Source organism: Ailuropoda melanoleuca, chromosome 15 (assembly GCF_002007445.2).
Source record: "Ailuropoda melanoleuca isolate Jingjing chromosome 15, ASM200744v2, whole genome shotgun sequence".
In the NCBI taxonomy this organism is placed as follows: domain Eukaryota; kingdom Metazoa; phylum Chordata; class Mammalia; order Carnivora; family Ursidae; genus Ailuropoda; species Ailuropoda melanoleuca.
In genome coordinates, this window is record NC_048232.1 from 24,061,806 (window position 1) to 24,083,819 (window position 22,014).

Consider the following 22,014-nt stretch of genomic DNA (forward strand, 5'->3'; position numbering starts at 1 on the left):
CAGTTACCGTGAGCCTCCATTTCCTCGTTCGTAAACACCCTATAGCGGTTTTGGAACATGTGTATTCTCTTGGCAAATACCTGGCACTCAGCAAAGCGGTAGTCTTTATTACCTAAACGGCGCTTGCCTTCATATACTTGTCCTCAAAGTTAGTAAGCAACCAGAGCAAAAAACTACAACCCAGTTCACCGATTCACACCAGGTCACATCAGGATACCTCCGAAGGTATCACAGACGGTTTCTTTTGCTGGAAGCGGATGTGGCATTGTAAATTAGTCCCGGAGCGCGACGCAGCGGGAAGGAGGGATTTCCGCCGCAACGGCTTGAGCGTCTGCGGTACGGAGAAGCCCAACCGGAAAAAGGTGGGAAGAACGCTGGCCGCCGAGGGAGGTATCCGGAAGCGCCGGAGGGGGCAGGGGGGGACTACATTTCCCACAAGTCCACGGGGCAGGGCGGGCGTCGGGGACAATACCGGTCGGGCCTTGGCCGGCAATGTCAAGGTAAATGCCGGCAGTGAGGCTCCGAGGGAAGAGTAACTTACAGTCTGCGCTTAGATTTCTGCTAGTAACCCTCCTAACCAACCCCGAACTGACAAAGAGGCCCTGGGAGTTCGGGGATTTCTGGGCCGCAAGACTCCGTCCCTAAAACCCGTATCAGTCCCTCCACGGTGGGCCTGGGGGCTCTTCCAGATGCCTGAGGTCTCGGGGCGTTAAACTAGAAAGGTGAAGGCCCAAGGTACACCTTTCTAGGGTTGACAATCCGTACTGGGTCCTCACTGTTCCCTCCCCGAGCCCTGTGGCCTATTAAATCGGGCCGAAGCTAGTGGTGGTGCTGGGGAAAGTGCCCTCGTTCCTCCTTCCTGCCCCGGCACGGTCTACTGGCTGGCAACCTTCCCACACACCTTTGGTTACTCCAGGACGTTCTTGGCTCGAGGCGGTTAAAAATGCCAAAGAATAGCGGCCAAGCACTGCTGAACACTTTGTTCCAGCATCTCAGATTCTTTCATCTACTCTTTAGGGTGCCAGAACTGGAATGGCAGAACATAAGGTTCGCACCGAGCCTATCCGGATCTAAAGCCCTTTGCTTATATCCCATCACATTCCTCAAACCCTAACCTAAGAGGGCAGGGGCATTTTTTTTTGCCCGACGCTCGATCCTTTGGGCCCTGGAGCAGGATCCAACCCCGCGTCCCCTGCGCGCTTCCCCCTGTCAGGCTGCACTGGGATGGACGCCGCGGTGCGGTCTGTTCAAAAAGCTAAATCCGATCCATCTCACTTCTCTGCCTTGCCTTCTTCTCTGGCCCTACCCAGGCGACCACAGCAGCGCGCGTCGTCGCCTCGGACGCGGGGCGGGTGGGTGGAGTCGGCTGAGCGGCCGCGGCGGTGGCGGCAGCTAGCGGGTCCTCTAGTGGCTCTGGGGCGGGGCTGTGGGGACCCCGCCGGGATGGGGAGTGTGGCTGCTCCGCCAGGGTCTTGCGGGTGGGAGAGCGGCTCCGCGACCACGGGTGGCCGGAGCCCCTCCGTGTTGTGCTAGAGATGCTCTTCCTCTCGGTGAGTTGTTTTTCTGTCTCGGCGGGCCGGCTTCTTGGCCTAGGTCACGCCCGGGGGAGGAGGAAAGAGCTGGGCCACCTCGGTCTGGGTGGCCTGGATAGGGCAGGGCAACGGGGCAATGACCAGCTGCGTGGGCCTCCTCCCTTTGGACATGCTGATCCGCGGCTGCGCTCCATGTTCCAGTTTCATGCAGGCTCCTGGGAAAGCTGGTGCTGCTGCTGCCTGATTCCAGCCGACAGACCTTGGGACCGGGACTGGGGCCGGCGCTGGCGGCTGGAGATGGCGGACACGAGATCCGTGCACGAAACCAGGTTTGAGGCGGCGGTGAAGGTGATCCAGAGTTTGCCGAAAAATGGTAAGTGCGCTGGGCCCCCGCTGGAGAAGCCTCCTGCAGAGGCCGGAGGCCCCAGTTTCCGAGCCTCGCCTCCTTTAATCTTCTTTCCGCTTGTAGCCTTGCTAATTTAACCTACTTCGTTTTTGCGTTTAAAAGGAATGTAATTGGAGGGAAGGTGAAGAGTGTTAATTAATGACCTGCTGATCTTTCAAGCACGAGACAAATATATTATCCAGATTTTGAGTAGTTTTATTGCTGAAAACAAAAGTCTGTCACTTAACGACTGGGGATTTGGATATGTTATAAAAAAATAAAACTGGGTTGGGGATGCTTGGTACCGCATACTCATAAAGTGTGCTATTAAGCCTTTCAAAAACTTTTGATGTGAAGGGAGGGAAAGGAAAAAATAGCTATATTCATTTGTAAAATGACTTATTTTAATAAATACACATATTTGTGACTTTTGTGTGTGTGCTATTCTCTTATTCTAGGGTTCCCTTTCTTATTCTTACATGGGGCCTTCCTTTCAGCTTAGGAGAAATGTCATTCCAGATCTTTTGTATTTAATGTGTCATCTCTCAGACAACTTTCAAAATTTTTCTCTTTTATCTTTGCCTTTCAGCAGTTTGACTGTGATGTGTCCAGGTGTGGTTTTCTTCAAACTTATCCTGTTTAGCTTACAGAGCTTTTCGAATTTGTAATTTTATGTGTTTGACCAAAGTTGGGAAATTTAAAGCCATTATTCAAATATTTTTTCCTGTGGAGAGGCTTGGCGAGGGGAACTTTCATCTTTTACTTCTATCCTTCTTCATTATATGAATTATTTTTTTCAATAAACTTGTATTTTTTAAATGATGCTTTTAAGCACTGTTACTGTGCCAAGAGGGTAAAACTCATTGAATGCTCAATGAATACACTGTTATTGCAGTATTTAATATGGTCTCTATTTTAATTAATCATGAATTGACTTGGTAATGAATATTCAACACCGTTTAATAAAAATTCATTGATTGCAGATTCAAAAGATTTTAAAAATAAATATACACAAAATAGTATTCCTTTGTAATCTCAAACGTCGAACTAGGGAAGGACGTAGGAGGGGGTTGTTATTAAGAGTGAATTAACAATATGTAAAGAAATAATACAGGAACTTACTTAGCTATTGGTTTTTTAAATGCCTGATTAAGAGAGTTTATAGAAAGGCATCATTCTAAGAGTTTTGCGTAAGTTGTATCTTTATCCTTTCTCCTAAACCACACATTTTTATAATTTTTTGAAAATTGTTAAAGGTAGAACTTGGTGTCTCTAGTTTATTTTTTTGATGTATATTATGTATTAAGAAACATATGTAAATATAATCTGTATATACATAGCATTTAAGAAGCTATTGCAAAGTTAAGATATCCTGCCAAATGGCACCTGTGTTGTACGGTATTCAGTATACTGTTATCCCCTGAAATTAAATTGATATTAATTGAAGCTGGAAGTCTTATTATAATGAATTATTAAATTTTTTATAATAATACTTTTTATTTGGCATCTGCCCTGAACCGTTTGGCAATGAGTAAGTTCTTACAGTTTTTTTGTTCCTTGTTGCTTAATCTTTATTTAAGGTCTAAGCTTATAATCAATCCTATAGCATCTATGTTTGGTTTCTCCTTAGCTTTTAGAAATTTAAATTATTTTTTTATTATTATTTAAAAAACATTTTTTTAAAGGTTTTATTTATTTATTTGAAAGGGAGAGTGAGCAAGAGAGAGAGACAGCACGAACCCCCGCAGAAAGGGGTGTGGGAGCAGAGGGAGAGGGAGAAGAAGACTCCCTGCTGAGCAAGGGAGCCCATGGGGTGCTCAATCCCAGGACCATGGGATCATGACCTCAGCCAAAGGCAGGTGCTGTTAAGCCACTCAGGAGCCCCTGAAATTTAAATTCTTAGATAACATTTTTAATACAAATATCAAATATATTATGTGTGAGCACCTTGAAGACAGCTTATACTTTATCTGGTGTCTTACACACAGAATATATACGATATGTTTTCAGTTTTTGCTGTAATATATTCTAATGTATATGTCACTCACCTTAACAAATAAACTTTTAAATCTTACTTTGATTTACTGAAGATACTATGAGACAAGGCTATTGGTGTTTTAAATGTAGATTTGTTTTATTTAAGTAGGTAACCATTTAAAAATATTTTTTCAAATAAAACTTTATTTCAAAGCTTAAAAAAATACGTGACCATTTTAACTGTAATTTCCCCATTTTTTTTTTACCTCTGTTATATAAAGGAGGACCGTATTATTGAAATAACATATCTACTAGATACTCCTAAAAGAACATATGTTATATAGAGATAATTGTTATTGTGATTTTGGAATTAATTATTCATTCTTGGCCAAACCTGAAACACCACCTCTCAGCTTGTCTATGTTGTAATTTTCACAACGTTTATAAACTACTTGTTTTTGATTACTACACGTTATCTGTTTATTATGCAATCTATAAAGTTTTTTAAATATCTTTTTACATTTTAGTTTTAATTTGTTTTTTTAAAGATTTTATTCATTTATTTGACAGAGTGAGAGAGCACAAGCAGGGGGAGCAGCAGAGGGAGAGGGAGATGTAGGGCTGGATCCCAGGACCCCGGGATCATGACCTGAGCCAAAGGCAGATGCCCAACCATCTGAGCCACCCAGGCGCCCCTTAATTTTTATTTTTATAATAATTTTGGCATAAAAGTAATATACAAACACACTGAATGTAAAAAAATTTTAAAATACAAATAAGCAAAGAGGAAAATAAAAATAATCTTTATGCTTACTATTTCCAGAGATATCTTCTTTAACATTTTGATGTGTTTCCTTCTATTCTGCTTTTTATGTATATACTTATTACTTTATATAATACTTATTTTGCAAAAATGGATTATACTGGATATGCTATTTTTAAACTACTGTTTTTTTCTCGTTTTATAATAGATTGTGAAACTTTTCTCAAGCCATTGTTTATATTTTCATACCATACACTTTTTAAGGGCTGTAGTTATAAATTATCCTGTTGTATATATGTATCATAATTATTTAGGCAATTATTTATTATAAAACATTTGCATTCCAACTTTCCCTGTTATTAAGTATTGCAACTTATAGCATTCATGCATACAGTTTGAAATTTTTTACTTAAAAAGGTTATAGATACGCTAGAGACATATATGAAGACTGATTTTCACTGAAATTGATGTGTCCAAAATTACAGAGGTAGGAAATGAGAAATCTCTTTTTTTTAAAGATTTTATTTATTTATTTGTCAGAGAGAGAGAGAGAGAGCACAGTCAGGGGGAGCAGCAGGCAGAGGGAGAAGCAGACTCCCCACTGAGCAAGGAGCCCAATGCGGGGCTCCATCCCAGGACCCTGGGATCATGACCTGAGCTGAAGGCAGAAACCTAACGGACTAAGCCACCCAGGCGGCCCGAGAAATCTCTTTTATCTTGGATTAATTCTTTTTCTACCACAGCATGTACTGGTTGACTTTAGCCAAACTTCCTTTTTCATCAAGAAATTGAAATTTGTCCAAGAGGAGTTGAATTTCTTAATACTGAAGTTTTTTTAAGTATAGTGTACATTTAGCTTTTTCATTTATGCTAGTCAGTTTGGTTTGTCACAGTCTTTGAATAAAAAATACCTTATTGTAGTTGCCTAATGCAGTTATTCTATATTTTCATATAGTGCTTTTTAAATGACATTTGACAGTTATTTTAGTTACACCTACAGCATATTTGTTCACTTATGCTTTTACTTACTGAACTATGTTAGGCATTGCTATTAAAGTATAAAAATCTCAAGAGATTTTTTTTAAATTGAAGGAGTTTAGCAACTAACAGAGCCATAACGTTTGTTTCTATAAGACAGAAAGAAATGATTATCTGAACTATTAATGAAATATTTAAAAATCACTATTAGTATAGCTAAGCTGATTTATAGCCTTAGATTATCGATTGTGTTCTCTAGGTGATCTTATTTACTATGTTTCCAATAGGTTCATTTCAGCCAACAAATGAAATGATGCTCAAATTCTATAGCTTCTATAAGCAGGCAACTGAAGGACCCTGTAAACTTTCAAGGCCTGGATTCTGGGATCCTATTGGAAGATACAAATGGTAATTTCATATAGAGAGTCATGGAAGGAATTTTATTTTAGTGACATAATTATCCTATGACATATTTTTGTGGTTATGTATTCTAAGCAGAAGTGTTCTAACGTGCTCGATCCTATTTTTATCCTCCCTGTGCTTTTAACACAATTTCATACAAGTAGAAAAGTCTTGGGGAAGAGAGGAAGCAATAAAACCGAAAGGTGTATCAAAGATAAAAAAATCATTTTCAGTTAGTCTTTCCTTTGTTGGAGTTTTTTCCATTTATTGTAAGAAGAGCAACTCCCAAAGTCAGTTAAACAAACAAACTCTCCTGCCTCTTGTACCTACCAAGAAAAATAATGACTTTACTTACACAGTGACACTGTTTGCTTTGAGCCTTTAGATGATAAGTAGCTAGGCGCATGACTAAGGGACTGCAGTGCTAACTTTTTATCTAGGCTGTCCCTCCTGTCCCACTGTACTTGAATAGAAATTTGATTTTTAATATACTTAAGAAAATCTAAAATAGCCAGAGATACCTCTGTAACATAGACTATATGTGATGAACAGAGTATTCTAATTGGTGAAGAGTGTCTTAAGAGCCACACATTTTGATGGCTCAATTTTTTTTTTAAATTCCATTTATTTGAAAGAGAGAGAGAGCAGGGTGAGGGGCAAGGGGAGAAGCAGACTCCCTGCTGAGCCCAGAGCCCGATGTGGGGCTCGATCCCAGGTCTTCGGGATCATGACCTGAGCTGAAGGCAGATGCCCAACCGACTGAGCCACACAGGCGCCCAATGGCTAGATTTCTTTACACTGGATTGGAAGTCCTTAAACTCCTTTGAGGATTTCTTAGTACTGTACTTTCCTCTAAGTTCTTTATGAATAGTCATAGATTATAGGTTAAATGTAATAGCAGTGTGTTATTTAACCTGTTTAAGAAAATTGATTTACTTTATGGTTTTTCCTCAGAAGTGACCATTGGTGGATCTAAACTGCTTCTGGAAAAAATGTGTAAAAAGAAAGATTTTCATTTTAGGCAAAAATTTCAAAGGACTATTCTCATTATCTAGGGGTTTAAAAATGTCCTATGCCTCATGTTTTTGTTTTTTTAGACGTAGGAAACCACTTTTATTTTTTGAGTTTGTAAGTTAGACTCTTTTGTTTAAATTCATGGAAACCTTTAACCAAAACTTCTGTTCATTTAAAATATGGCTGTGATAGTTCATTTCATGTAGAGTTCTAAAATGTTCATTTCTGTTACTGTTCTTTACAATATAAAATTGTTGAAGAGTTCTTAGCAGGTATTTTTCAACAGTCTATAGTGTCTGCTCTATAGTGTATATAATATAGTCTCTGTAATCTATAGTCTATAATCTATAGATGGGCTATATATTTGCAAACTTTAAATACTATTTAATTTGACAGTTTATTTACTCTGATACTTTTCTTTAAGATGGTACATTTAAAGTGATCCTTTGAGAGCATAATATCTTTGTGTAGGCTTTAAGTAGAGAGCCTGTTTTAAATTAATGATCCTATAGCATTGACTACAAATTGTATTCTGAGCAATTGGAAAATGTGTCTTTTTGTTATTTGGATATTCTCATTTCTAGGGATGCTTGGAGTTCATTGGGTGATATGACCAAAGAGGAAGCCATGATTGCATATGTTGAAGAAATGAAAAAGGTAGGCGAAATAATTCACAGCAGAAAATGAAAATATTCATGGGGCACCTGGGTGGCTCAGTTGGTTAAGCGTCTGATTCTTGATCTCAGCGCAGGTCATGAATTAAAAAAAGAAAGGAAGGAAGGAAGGAGAAAGAGAAAGAAAGAGAGAAGATGAAAATATTCAGAGCAGCTCTAATTTAATTTTGTTATCAAGCAAATTAGCTGCTTTGTTTTAAGGAACAAAGAGATCACAATATATTAGAATATAAATTTTAAGTTATTGAATTTATTAGGGCTTTATCTGTCTCCTCATGTTCATCTTAAGTTAAGTGTTTTTTCCTTAAAATCACATTGGAGTGATGCGATGTGATTTTTTTTTTTTTCATTTTCTCTGTCTTTCTCCATAGTCAACTTCTTCAGAAAGTGTGGAAATAGGAATCTTTTGAAATATTGAAGTCCCTTTCTCAGGAATCTGGGCAGTACCTGGGCTGTCTTGAAAGCATTTCTGCTTTGGAACTTTTTATTTAGAAGGAGTAGTTAACAACCCTGCCCATCAGTGTTCTCATCAGGTTTGACTCACGAATTGAGATACTCCCATCACGGGACTTCTTAGTAACAAGCATTTTTCTGTCAATGCAGAGATCCTTCAGAAGCAGAATAAGATGCTTTTAATTTCTCTGATAATTAGTAAGGAGGGCATTCCTTACTAGCTAGTTCTTTTAAGTCTGTTCAAGGGATTGTTTTGAGGAGCAAATTTATGAGGAAACCTTGAATTTTAAAGATACTCTTATACCATTTCTATTTTGGAATTGGATCAGAAATTGTAAAATTTAGGTCCATTTGCTAATCTTAAATAAATTTTCTGTGAACATAAAGAAAATCTGTAAAAAGGAATAGTTCTTTTGCCAGATTGTTTGACAGTGTTAATTTCTATAAGTAATTTCTGTTTGTCCGATTGAGATTGATTTGTTTGTTTTATTTTGTTTTCTTCTGTACTGCTCAAAGTTGTGGCCTTTGTTAAATTTTTGCAGTTTTTATTTAGTGGACCTAGTTTATCTATAACAGAAGGCAGAGTTTAGTCCTTTTGGCTGTTAACTGTATCAGTAGCGCAACAAAGGAAACTTTTAAAAGCCAAATTTTTTGGTTTGGTAACTATTCCTTTTCTTTCTTTTAAATATCATTATAATTTTTAGGACACGCTTCTATCATGTAAAATTGAATTGACACATCGTGTAAAATTTATCCATTTCCCTATCCGATTTGATTAATTAATGATGTAGCCACAGTTTAAAGTGGGAGGGAGATGGATTTAAACTACACTGCTGCCTTTTAGCTGTCTTAAGATACTTCCACTGTGCCTGTAGATTTCTATAACTACTTCTCTAGTTAAGAGAATATACCAACTATTGGGGCGCCTGGGTGGCACAGCGGTTAAACGTCTGCCTTCGGCTCAGGGCGTGTTCCCGGTGTTATGGGATCGAGCCCCACGTCAGGCTCCTCTGCTATGAGCCTGCTTCCTTCCTCTCCCACTCCCCCTGCTTGTGTTCCCTCTCTCGCTGGCTGTCTCTATCTCTGTCGAATAAATAAATAAAATCTTTAAAAAAAAAAAAAAAGAGAATATACCAACTATTTCCATTCAAACTTTTCAAATTTCATTTTTCATATGGTGAATATAATAAAATTTATAATAAACTTCTAGAGATAAATCTAAGAATGTTAGGATACCCATCGATTGAAAAATTTGATTAGTTTTTAAAAGTATTTTCAGGGGTTTGCTTTGTGGACATCAGCAGATAAAATTGTATGCTTTTAAATAATGATGTGGCAGGAGGTGGGAGGGACTTGGCTGGCTCACCTGGTTGAGTATGCAACTCTTGATCTCAGGGTTGTGAGTTCGAGCCCCATGTTGGGTATAGAGATTACTTAAAAATATATATATTTTAAATAATGGTATGGGGTTGTACATTATCTCAAAGATTTGATTTGGGACTTTTTAAAAAGGTTTTATTTATTTACTTGAGAGAGAGAGAGAGAGAGAGAGATGCAGAGGGAGAGGGAGAAGTAGGCTCTCCGCTGAGCAGGGAGCCTGATGCGGGGGCGGGGGGGAGGGGGTGCCTAGATCCTAGGACCCTGGGATCATGACCTGAGCTGAAGGCAGACGCTTAACCGGTTGAGCCACCCAGGCACCCTGGGACTTCTAATTGCAATAATTTACTAACTGAACCGGTTGTTAAATTATATTTGTAAATATAGTTCACTGTGCTATTGCTCTTTAGAATTACTCTTTTAGTATAAATCTCATTCTGCGCTTTTGCATTCACACGTTTAAGAACTTATCAATTTAATTTATATCTTATAATAGATAACGTTTTATGGAAAATTGCTTTTTGTAATTTATAAACTGCCCAGTGAAATATCACTGAAAAAGTTGCTGGAATAAAAAATTCTTTTAAAATAATTTAATAGGATCTTAGCTTTGAGGGAGCAGAATAACTAATGTGGTTTGTGGGAAATAATCCATAGTTCTTTAAATAAAGTTAATTTTGATTCATAATGGAAAGGAAATATGAAATTCTATTTTCTGTACAAATTTCACAGGCTATCTTTTTTTGTTTTGTTTTAAAGATTTTATTTATTATTTATTTATTTTTTAAAGATTTTATTTATTTATTTATTTATTTGACAAAGAGAGAGGCAGCGAGAGAGGGAACACAAGCAGGGGGAGTGGGAGAGGGAGAAGCAGGCTTCTCGCCGAGCAGGGAGCCCAATGCGGGGCTCGATCCCAGAATGCTGGGATTGTGCCCTGAGCTGAAGGCAGACACTTAAAGACTGAGCCACCCAGGCACCCCTAAAGATTTTATTTTTAAGTTCTTCACCCAACATGGAGCTCGAACTTAAAACCCCAAGATCAAGAGTTGCGTGTTTTACTGACTGAGCCAGCCAGCCACCCCCCAAATTGTATAGGCTATCTTAATGAGGATTTCTGGAGAATTCAACCAGAACTTGAATAATATGCATCATGTCTGTGGGATTTAAAGAGAGATTGGTGTACTCAACACTGCACATTGGAATCACTAGGGGGATCTTATTAAAAAAAAAAAATGCCCCAGCATAACCCCAGACTAATTATTTCAGGATTTCTAAGAGGATGGGACAATCGCTGTGCTAGAGGGAGGATTAGAATAGAGTCTTATAAAGGATGGAACCTGAAAGTTACCATGGCTGAGAGTCTGGTCTCTAGCTCTACAAGTCCAGAACACTGGCTTTCTCTTTTTAAGTCTTGACTGATGATAACCATGTTCTAGAGATTTAGAGAAAAGCCAGAATGGTAATTTCTTTTTTTTTCCCCCAGAACGCTAATTCCTTAACTTACAGTGGGTGTTATACCTTCTAGTGCGCAGCAGACTCAGGATTGAGATGTAGGACACTCCTCAAAATGTCAGAGGCACTTGGGAAACTGGAGTAGTGATTGCTTAGATTGTCTATTGAACCGAGTGTAGAACACTGAGATTTGGATGACATTAAGAGATGTGTCGATCTGACCAAAAAAAAAAAAAAAAAATCTGAGGAATTTAATCTTTGCTTTACAATACAGCATCTCTGTACCTTTAATAGTAAATTTTCATCATGCAAAAATGATGTTTCTTACCGATGAAATGTGCTGGAGAAACCTAGAAAAATACTGTGCTGCTTTTAGAGTCCGTGCAGCTCACCAAATAGTCTTCATTTGGATAGGTTACAATTCAGTTGACTTGATTTAGATTACTTACACTGTAAATAAAATCTCTGGGGTTAAGGAGTACTTACCTAGACTGAGATTTCCCTGGCTCTGCTTGTCTTTCTGTGTCTCTGTCCCAGCCGAGATTGTGTGTGTGTGTGTCATGCGTGTGTGCCATTTCTTTTATTTCAGCATTGGAGTGAGGGAGAGAATTTTGCAGATGCAAGATCATTCTTCTTGGGTTTTGTATTTTTTAAGTTTCTTCTTCAGAGGCTAACCTCTTAAATTCTGGGTGTATCTTACCATAACCACTTGTGTCCCACCTGCATTGACTACTGAAATTCTAGCTTATCAAAAGAAAAATTACTCTGCTTAAATTTGCTTAGCACTGACACATACTACATTTATTTAGTTCTGATATTTGAAATCCGTAATTCAGTCTGTTACCTATGGGGTATGAGAAACCGAAACAGATTTGAGTAGCCCTACTTACTGACAAATCTGAGAGACTTTTGAGAGTAATCTTTAACTGAGAGATAACTAAAAGAGATGTGGTTTGAAAGAGGATGAAAGGAGATGTTGGGTGGGGTGGGTCAAGATGGGCTATATGATTGGCTAACTAGATTCTGTTGAGTCTTTACATACGTACATTATTCCAGTATAGAATAAAGGGTGCTGGCCTGTGTTCGAATTATATCTCTGCCATGTAGTAGCTGTGACTTCGGTCATATCAAAGTAAACGTCACGAAAAAAAAAAAAAAGTAAATATTACCTAATGGTTTCAGTTTTTGGGTTGAATCTAATTCTCAGAATTATTATTGTAATCTATACGAATTACAGATCATGTATCTATAATAAGCTATAAAAATGCCCTCCCTAATGGCCCCAGCCTTACAATAACAAGTGCTTCCTTCTACAAAAAGACATTTTCTGGTTAAAGCAATTTTTTACACTCCTATCCATTGATAGGAGCAGCAATTAGATAATTTACTCTGAGCTCTAAAATTACATTATAATCACTAACACCAGTTATTTTTAGCATAGTTCATTCTGTATAATCTCTCAACACACCCCCGCCTTGTTTGTTAAATTCCTTGTGTGTGCTAGACGCCTGGAAATACAGGAGTGATCAAAAACAGATGAAGGCCTTGTTCTACTGAGCTTACGTTTTATTGCGAAAGATAGGCAGTAAGCAAACAGTAAAGCAGGGAGAGTGACTGATGAGTCTGAGGTTGAGATGAAACTGGCCACTTTAAAACTGTGTATAAGCTGAAAAATATGCAAAAGTGATAGAGGATTTTGGTTGCTTAAAGTAATGAATGTGTTCATCTTAGTAATAAAAATAATATATGTAAATGAAAAAAATCCAAACATCAGAGAAAAGTCTAAAATGAAAAGTGAGTTTTCCCTGTTTCCTCCATTTTAATTGTTTAAGTGATAATTACTTTTAATTCTATTTTGTAGATTGTTTCAGAAAACACATATATGTGTCTATATCTATATCTTCTTATTTAAAACGAGAAAAAACCTAATAATGGTATTATACTACTGCTGCTGTTCACTACCTTTTTGCCTATAAAACAAATTTAGATGTTTTCCCTGTCAGCCCACACAAAGCTAGCCTTATTCTTTTTAAATATCTGAAAAATATGTCCTCTATGGAAATATTTTATCAGTTACCAGTTGATGGCTATTTATTTGAATGCCTTTTCAGTTAATTTACCTTGCTCTTTAAATTTGATGATTCTAAATTGGCCCATAGGTATGAAGGTGTCTGAAAGTGATGACCATTTCCTACTTTACTTTTGTGCCCTTTTAGAAACACTACCTTAAAGAACAGACAGAATAATTTTACTCTCACCCCAGAATTTTCAATTGTATTTAACGTTAGTGCCTTTAGTTTTTAATGCACAATTTATAGGTTGTTGTGTAAAATTTTAAAAGAAGCTTATGTAAAACAATCTTCAAAATGAAGACACTTTTAAATCTTTAATGTACTTGAAACTTTTCTAGGAGAGTATACAGTTTAAGTATGTAATTAATATAGATACTTTGGGGAATCTATAAATGAACATCAAATCTCAAAAATATTACAAAATAAATTATAAATATTATGTTATTTGGTATTAGTGTAGATCATCAGATTAGCAGTTTGTGATTTCACAAGATTTGTTTCTTTTGATTACAGATTATTGAAACTATGCCAATGACTGAGAAAGTTGAAGAGTTGCTACATGTCATAGGTCCATTTTATGAAATTGTAGAAGACAAAAAGAGTGGCAGAACTTCTGATTTAGCCTCAGGTTGGACTGTCTTACCTTGTTTTTAATCCAGCAACTGATATATTATGCATGCACTAATATTTATATGTCTAATTTTTTTTTTACTTTCACACGCCAGTCCGACTGGAGAAAATCTCTAAATACTTGGAAGGTAGGAATAATGACATCCATGTAAACATTTGGTTTAAAATTTACATGCCAAAAGAATTTTGCACAAATTTATATAGCTTATAAGCTTGTCACTCCAGAAGTTTTCATTCCAAACAAATACATTGCACAAAATTCAAAAATACTATAAACGCTTTAGTTTACTTCAGTTATTAAAACAACAGGTGGCTCACAAAGTGTACACAAAATTATAACAGAATTCATGATTTTGTTTTGATAGATCATACTTTCTGATTCGCTTTCTGAATTACATTAACAGTGCCATGGCTGAAATGATTTTCTAGCTAATTTTAACGTAGGTATGTTTATAGTATAGTTCAACCACATAGCGTAGCAACCTAAAACAAGACATCGGTGAATTCACTTAGCTTGGTCTTTTTTTTTTTTTTTTCTAGATTCTAATTTCGTGTTCTCAGGAAAGAATTGAAAGGCTTATCTTTTACGTACTAGCAGGAGTTGAATAATAGGCAAATTTCCTGGCATTAACTGTAAACATTTGCTCTTTAAATTTCTTTTTAAGAAAGCAGAGTGAAATGAGCCTGTAAGAATTATTTCAATGAAAATTACACATGTTTTATTTTCCTGGCATCCCTATTTACAAGATATCTTTTACTAATTGACAGAAATTAGCCGTTTCAGAACAGTTACCTTCCTGTCTGTCATAAGATCTGCAGTTTGTGTCTGCAGTAGTAACTGATAGACTGCTCACTGAGCATAATGCTCTATAACCACATCCTCTATAGCTGATTTGCTTAAAAGAATCAAATTTTAACAAATAATCTTCCTTATAATTCATGCTAGTCAATGCAGAAAACATATTAAGTATTTCCTCCGTGTGAAGCATGTTGCTAGGATTCAGAGGGGAATAAATCTGGACCTGTTTTTAGGTCCTGTATCATTTTTGCATATTTTTCGGCTTATACACGGTTTTAATGTGGCCACTTGTATCTTTAAAATTAAGACCTGAACATGAACTAATTGAGCAGCAGACCCTGACCTGAAATGACATGAAGCTATTTTAAATCTTTATTCTATTTAGTGTGACTGTTCATATGTTTTGCTGTAAAAACTTTATTTATTTAGTGGGAGCTGCCTTAGACTCTATTGAAGGTGTCGCATAATATATAGTACATATAGTATATGACCTTTGCAAAATTAGAAAACTGGATTTTAAATCATATCTGGATCCAAGGGTTATAAAGGATGTGGACCTGTACCATAATTTAGTTAACCTATAACATTCTAATGGATATTTAGATTGTTTTCTCTTTTTTTATATTAAGTTTTTAATTTTAATTTTAGTATAGTTAACATACCATGTTATGTACCATGTTCCTTTTCTGATTTTCAAAAAATGCTGCTGAAGGTAACCCTGTACAAATGTCGTTTAATATATGGGAAGAAATATCTGTAAGAAATAGTATTAGAAATCTAATAGCCAAGGTCAAAGTATATGGGTGTTTCATAGTCTGCAATCTTGACTTTTTTTTTTTTAACAAAGAGTGGTATTAAAAGTAGCTACTTAGGCCTGGTAGGACAGATGTATCTGTCTCATATGGGGTTTTTCATAGTATACATACATAGTAAGGTTTGAAATCAGGAAGTATGAACTGCCCAACTTTGTCCTTCTTCAACATTGTTTTGACCATCCTGGATCCTTGGCATTTAAAGGATTTTATTTTAGAATTAGCTTGTCAATTTTTTGCAAAAAGGGTCACCTAGGATTCTGATAGGGATTGCAGTGAATTGTAGGTCATTTTGAGGAGTACTGTCATCACAACAATATTGTCTTCCAATCCGTTTATTTAGTTCTTTCATTTCTTTCAACAGTGTTTTGTCATTTGCAGTATAAAATTCCTACACCTTCTTTTGTCAAGTGTACTGCTGAGCATTTTATTCTTTTTACTGTTATTATAAGATTATTTTCTAATTTCATTTTTGGATTGTTCATTGTTAGGTTGTAGAGATACAATTGATTTTTGCTTATTGATCTTGTATCCTGCAGCCTTACTGAACCTTTTGTTAGTTCTAATCGGTTTTTGGGTTTTTTTTTTGTAGATTCCTTAGTATTTCATGTATACAAGAGCCATTTGCAAACAGAGACCATTTTACTTTTTCCTTTTCATTCTTGATGCCTTGTATTTTTCTTATCTAATTGCTGTGGCAAGAACTTCCAGTACCATATTAAACAGAGATGGCAAAAGCAGACATCTTTGTCTTCTTCCTTATTTTAGGAGCAAAAAACATTCAGTCATTTAACATTAATTATGATGCTGTTTGTGAATTTTTGTAGATGCCCTTTATCAGATTAAGGAAATTTTCTTGTATTTTTAATTTCTTCAGCATTATTATCATGAAAGTATTTGATTTTTGTCAAATGCTTTCTCTGCATCTATTGTGATAATCATGTGGCTTTTGTCCTTTATTCTGTTAGTATGGCGTATTACATTAATTGATTTTTGAATGTTGAGTAGGGCTTGCTAGTAAATTCTCTGTGCTTTCTACACCTCTCATCACAGTGCTGTGATGCTGCTTTTGCTGCTGTCAAGTAGTTTTGCTATAACCGTACATTTGATGGGGGTTTAGGGGATTCCCTGTTGCTGAGTTTTGTTGAAGATGTCCATGAATGGTGGGTGTTTTTGTTTCTTGGGTTTTGTTTTGTTTTTGTTTTTGTTGTTTTTTTTTTTGGTTAGTGTTTTTTCTTATTTGTTTGTTTTTTGTTTTTGTTAGTCTTGCTTTTTCTGGTTGTCAGGGAGAGAACAAGATTCATAAACCGTGATGCTGCATGGTTCTCTAAGAGAGAGTAGAACACAATGGCAATGGTAGAGTTGAGTTCTTACTCTTTTGTTCCTGTTTAAGATGTATGGAGATTTTGAAATTTAATATGTTGTTTGGGATGCAGGGAAGCATCCAAAATGCATTTGAGTAAGTGAAAATGAGCCCAAAAGTTTATGGAGGGAGACCACTGTTTTGGCCAGTAGCCGTGTAGGAGGCTTTTATTATCTTAAAGAGTGATAGAAATGTAATTCCCTTTATCTCAAAATGAGGTCCAGTAACCAACAGCATTGGCATCACAGGGGAGCTTTACGGAAATGCAGAATCTTAGATCACTCCAGACTTACAGATTCAGAATCTGCATTTTAACTGGATCTCAGGTGATTCCTAAGCATGTTAATGTTTGAGAAGTTCTGATGTATTTATTCTCAACATATGACTGGCCAGTAGGACAATGTATGTGCCTTTGTGTGATTGATCGCATTAACTGATGCTTAAAAAAAAAGATAAATATAAAGCCTTAAAGGTAATAAAAGGTTAAAAAATTTTAAATGTAGTTCAATTATAATATTGATGAGATTGTTGTATTTGTTTTCAGTATGCTAGCATATAGCAACTGTCTCTTCATTTACTGTGTATAAAGAAGATCATTCATCTCTAACTTTACTATTTTGATTGATAGTTAACTTAAAAAATAACATTGTCTTGTTTAGAAAGGATTTAAGATAGCTTTATCATTTTTATTGTAAACTGAAACTTGAAGAGGTTTATTTATGTAATATATGTATATTTATAGTCAAAGACAAGAATAAAAAAGTTGTTTTATCAAATTTATTTTATTACTTATTTGTAAATGACAGTATTATTTGTAAATTACAGCCTTGTTATATGTTATAGCACTAGCGATTAAGTGATCGTTTCATATTTTAGATCTTGGTAATGTTCTAACTTCTACTCCAAATGCCAAAACTGTTAATGGGAAAGCTGAAAGCAGTGATAGTGGAGCCGAGTCTGAGGAAGAAGAGGCCCAAGAAGAAGTGAAAGGAGCAGAGCAAAGTGATAATGGTAATCTTTGGATGATGAGCTAATAATTTAACATTAAATAAAATATGGAGCAGTTTGGGCTGATTTGGTTTTGTATATGAATTGTGTGTATGGTGGGATATGGGCTATTGACCTTTTAACCAAGTTTTTTGTGGGCCAAAAGTACGGGGACAGTCAGCCTTGTGCAGAGATAGAATAGATGGAATTGAACACTAACAAGAATAGACCACTTTTCTAAATGTAATGCCTGAAATGCTGCATTAGAAATGTATTCATTTTATGGAGCACCTGGCTGACTCAGTCAGTAGAGCATGCGACTGTTGATCTCAGAGTTGTGAGTTCAAGCCCCATGTTGAGCATAGAGTTTACTTGAAAAAAAAAAAAAAGAAATGTATTCATTTTAGGTATTGTTCCAAATATGACTATGCATATGTTACCAAGGAGAGGGGACAGGTTAAACTCTGAAGTCCTTACCAAGAGTAGAATGGAATCCAGAGAATTGGATACAGGAAGAAGTTTTGATGAAGAGGGAACATTGGAGTCATGGGGTACTGCACTGGGGGGCCTTGTTAGTAAGAGTACCAGTGATTCTTGGGAAAACTATTTGAGAAAGGGGAGGCAGGAAGACACTAAAACAAATGGCACAACTTAGTTTTGTCTTTCTAATAAGATATGACAAATAATACCTTCTTTGAAGGATATTTTTACTGACTGTGTTAACCCCTTTGTACTGCTGGGTCTTGCAGGGCAATTTGCCTATGCTTGAGAGAGTGTAAAGACCTTGAGAGGTTATCTTTTAAAAGGGGTTCTAGGGAAGCCTGGCTGGCTCAGTTGGTAGAGCATGTGACTCTTGATCTTAGGGTTGTGAGTTCAAGCCCCATGTTGGGTGTAGAGCTTACTTAATAAAATAAATAAAATAAAATAAAATAAAATAAAAAAATAAAATAAAATAAAATATCTTCTAGAAGATTCACAGGGAGCTGAAGCAGTTTTGAGTGCGCTGTCAGCATATAATAAACCCCTTTTCAAGGAGTACTCTGTCTTTCTGATCCAAGTAGGAAACTGATCAAAGGGATTATGGTAGATTGGAGAAATGATTACTTGATATTAGAACATAGACACAGAAGTTGACCTGCTATGAACTTTTATGAATCTCCCTACTTTCTTATAAAAGATAAGAAAATGCTGAAGAAATCTGCAGACCATGAGAATTTGGAAATCATTGTTACTAATGGCTATGATAAAGACAGCTCTGCTCAGGATACACAGAATGACATTCATGCTGGTTCTTCCTTGAATGGCAGAAGTGCTGAAGAAATAAAGCCTATAGATGAAAACTTGGAGCAAACTGGAAAAACTGCTGTCTGCATTCACCAAGGTATTGTTCCGTAATAATTATCTGCCTAGCCTCTTTCCTATGAACGGAATATTGTTTTCATTGTTTTAGGATGTTTAGGAGCAGTTTAGAATTTTAAAACCTCTTATTCAGGGGGCACCTGGATGGTTCAGTCAGTTGGGTGTTCTACTCTTGATCTCGGTTATGGGTCTTGATCTTGGGGTCGTGAGCTCACATTGGGCTCTGTACTGGGCGTGGAGCCTACTGAAAAAAAGAAAGAAGGAAGGGAGGGAGGAGAGAGAGAGAGAGAAAGGAAGGAAAGGAAAGGAGAAAGGAAAGAAAAGGAAAGGAAAGAGGGAGGGAAGGAGGGATAGAGGGAGGGAGGAAGAAAAGAAATTCCCATAAAAACCTTTTAGTCAGTAATATCTTAGGGTTTATTAATATTATAAGGGTGTATAGCTTTGAAAGATAGTGAATTAGGGGCAACTGTTTTATTTTTATTGAGACATTTTTTATTGTGTTTTTGTATGGCATTTTAAAATAAAATTTTGAAATGTTTTACTTTTATTCCTGTTGTTTCTTTTAACCTAAACCTCTGATTATATGATGTCTTTGCTCTCCAGTCAGCAAGATAAGTTATAGTCTTTTCATACCTTAGGACTCCAGGGGTGAGCCTGTAGTATATATTTGATGAATTATGAACATTGCTGCAGTTCAGTCAAGAAACCAGGAAATATACTTTTTAATATAACAACTGAACTTGAATAGTTGCGTACCAATTTAGGCCTCCTAGCTTTGTATGGTTTGATGTGGACAGTGTCTTTGTGTAATTACATGATAAACTACTTTATAATATTTTCAAATAAAAATTATCAACTAAATTTAAAGTTTTGGTAAGCTGAAAGAAAAAATATGGCTTAATCAAATTTGTCTCCAGTATGAAAATTATATAGAGCTGATAAATTTTAAGAATGGAATAAATGCATTTTTCTTCAGTTAGAGGATAATAATTCCACCTGGACATTTGTTCATTTTTAGTTACAAATGATGATCATGTTGAAGATGTTTCGGGAATTCAGCATTTGACAAGTGATTCAGACAGTGAAGTTTACTGTGATTCCATGGAACAATTTGGACAAGAGGAGGTAAAAATGACATTTTTTAATTGGTAAATTTTCAAAGTGATATATCAGAATTCAGCGCATAACTTTTTATTTATTTTTTAATTTTTATTTTTATTAAATTTTATTTTTTTGAGAGAGAGCACACGTGTGGTGGTGGGGAGAGGAGCAAAGGGAGAGGGGGAGAGAGAACCTCAAGCAGACTTCACACTCAGTGCAAGCCCAACGCGGGGTCAGTCTCACAGCCCCCAGATTATGACCTGAGCCAAAATCTAGAGTCAGACTCTTTCACTGACTGAGCCACTCAGGCGCCCTGCATAACTTCTTTTAATAGCAGATGTACATGTTGTTCATCACTTTGAAAATATACCTATAAAATATTTAAACTTTTGTATTTAAAATTATTTTTGTGAATTTAAAAATATATAATTTTCCTAAATATTCAAAAATATTTAAATATTGGGGCGCCTGGGTGGCACAGCGGTTAAGCATCTGCCTTCGGCTCAGGGTGTGATCCCGGCATTGTGGGATCGAGCCCCACATCAGGCTCCTCCGCTGGGAGCCTGCTTCTTCCTCTCCCACTCCCCCTGCTGTGTTTCCTCTCTCTCTGGTTGTCTCTATCTCTGTCGAATAAATAAATAAAATCTTTAAAAAAAATATTTAAATATTGTTATTTGTAATATATTTATATTTGTAAATATTCTGAGGGAGGTGGGATGGGGAAGGCAGAGGGTAAACTCTTAAAGCTAGTCCCTGTGTTTGAAACATTGATTGACAGTCAAGAAAGGTGAATAATTTTCAAATAAATGTGTCCTTCACACTGACTTTTTTTTTTAGGTATAATTAACATACAATACTATATTGGTTTTATGTGTACAACATGTTGATTCAATGATTCTGTATATTACTTACTCGGTGCTCACAAGTGTAGTCACCATACAACTCTATTACAGTGTTGTTGACTTTATTTCTTATGCTGTACTTTCCATCTCTGGGACTTATTTAGCTTATAGCTGGAAGTTTGTACCTGTTAATCCCCTTTATCTATTTCACCCACCTCCGCCACATCCATCTCCCCTCTAGCAACCACCAGTTTGTTTTCTGTATTTAAGAGTTGTTTGGCTTTATTTGTTTTTTAGATTCCACACATAAGTGAAATCATACAGTATTTGTCTTTGTCTGACTTATTTCACTTAGCCTAATACCCTCTAGATCCATCCATTTTTGTCGAGAATGACCAGATTTCATTCTTTTTTTATGGCCAAGTGATGTTCCATTGTGTATATATACCATATTTTCTTTATCCATTCATCTATTGGACACTTGGGCTTCTTCTGTATCTTGGCTTTTGTAAATAATGCTGCAATAAACATAGAGTGCATATATCTTTTCAAGTTAGTGTGTTCATTTTCTTTGGGTTTATACCCAGTAGTGGAATTACTGGAATGTTTGGTATTTCTATTTTTAATTATTTAAAGAACCCCCATACTGTTTTCCAAAGTGGCTGCACCAATTTACATTCCCAACAGTGCACCAGGGTTCTCCTTTCTCCATATCCTCACCAACACTTGTTACCTCTTGTCTTTTTTTTTTCCTTTTTTTTTTTAATGATTTTTTATTATATTATGTTAGTCACCATACATTACATCCCCGGATTCCAATGTAAAGTTCGATGCTTCATTAGTTGCGTATAACACCCGGTGCACCATGCAATACGTGCCCTCCTTACTACCCATCACCGGTCTATCCCAATCCCCCACCCCCTCCCCTCTGAGGCCCTCAGTTTGTTTCTCAGAGTCCATAGTCTCTCATGTTTCATTCCCNCATTCCCCCTTCTGATTACCCCCCCTTTCTTTATCCCTTTCTTCCCCTACCGATCAT

The 22,014-nt window shown here is 36.6% G+C and overlaps 1 protein-coding gene across 5 annotated transcripts in view; it reads left to right on the plus strand.

Annotated features, from left to right (window-relative positions):
• Positions 1 to 401: 401 nt before the first annotated feature.
• The window catches only part of ACBD5 (acyl-CoA binding domain containing 5), a 60,012-nt gene continuing 38,399 nt past the window's right edge, over positions 402 to 22,014 (plus strand). For 3 of the 5 annotated variants that reach the window (XR_004620726.1, XR_004620725.1, XM_034643784.1), the window contains exons 1-9: positions 1,355 to 1,550; positions 1,734 to 1,905; positions 5,923 to 6,043; positions 7,636 to 7,708; positions 13,596 to 13,710; positions 13,808 to 13,840; positions 17,563 to 17,697; positions 18,851 to 19,054; positions 20,051 to 20,157. Coding sequence is in view for 3 of the 5 variants with exons in the window: in XM_034643784.1 (XP_034499675.1) it covers positions 1,536 to 1,550; positions 1,734 to 1,905; positions 5,923 to 6,043; positions 7,636 to 7,708; positions 13,596 to 13,710; positions 13,808 to 13,840; positions 17,563 to 17,697; positions 18,851 to 19,054; positions 20,051 to 20,157 (975 nt within the window). In the remaining 2 variants the exon portion in view is untranslated. Of the gene's footprint in view, positions 501 to 1,354; positions 1,551 to 1,733; positions 1,906 to 5,922; positions 6,044 to 7,635; positions 7,709 to 13,595; positions 13,711 to 13,807; positions 13,841 to 17,562; positions 17,698 to 18,850; positions 19,055 to 20,050; positions 20,158 to 22,014 lie in introns of those variants that run through there. The other 2 variants (XM_034643786.1, XM_034643785.1) reach the window with 2 other exon arrangements.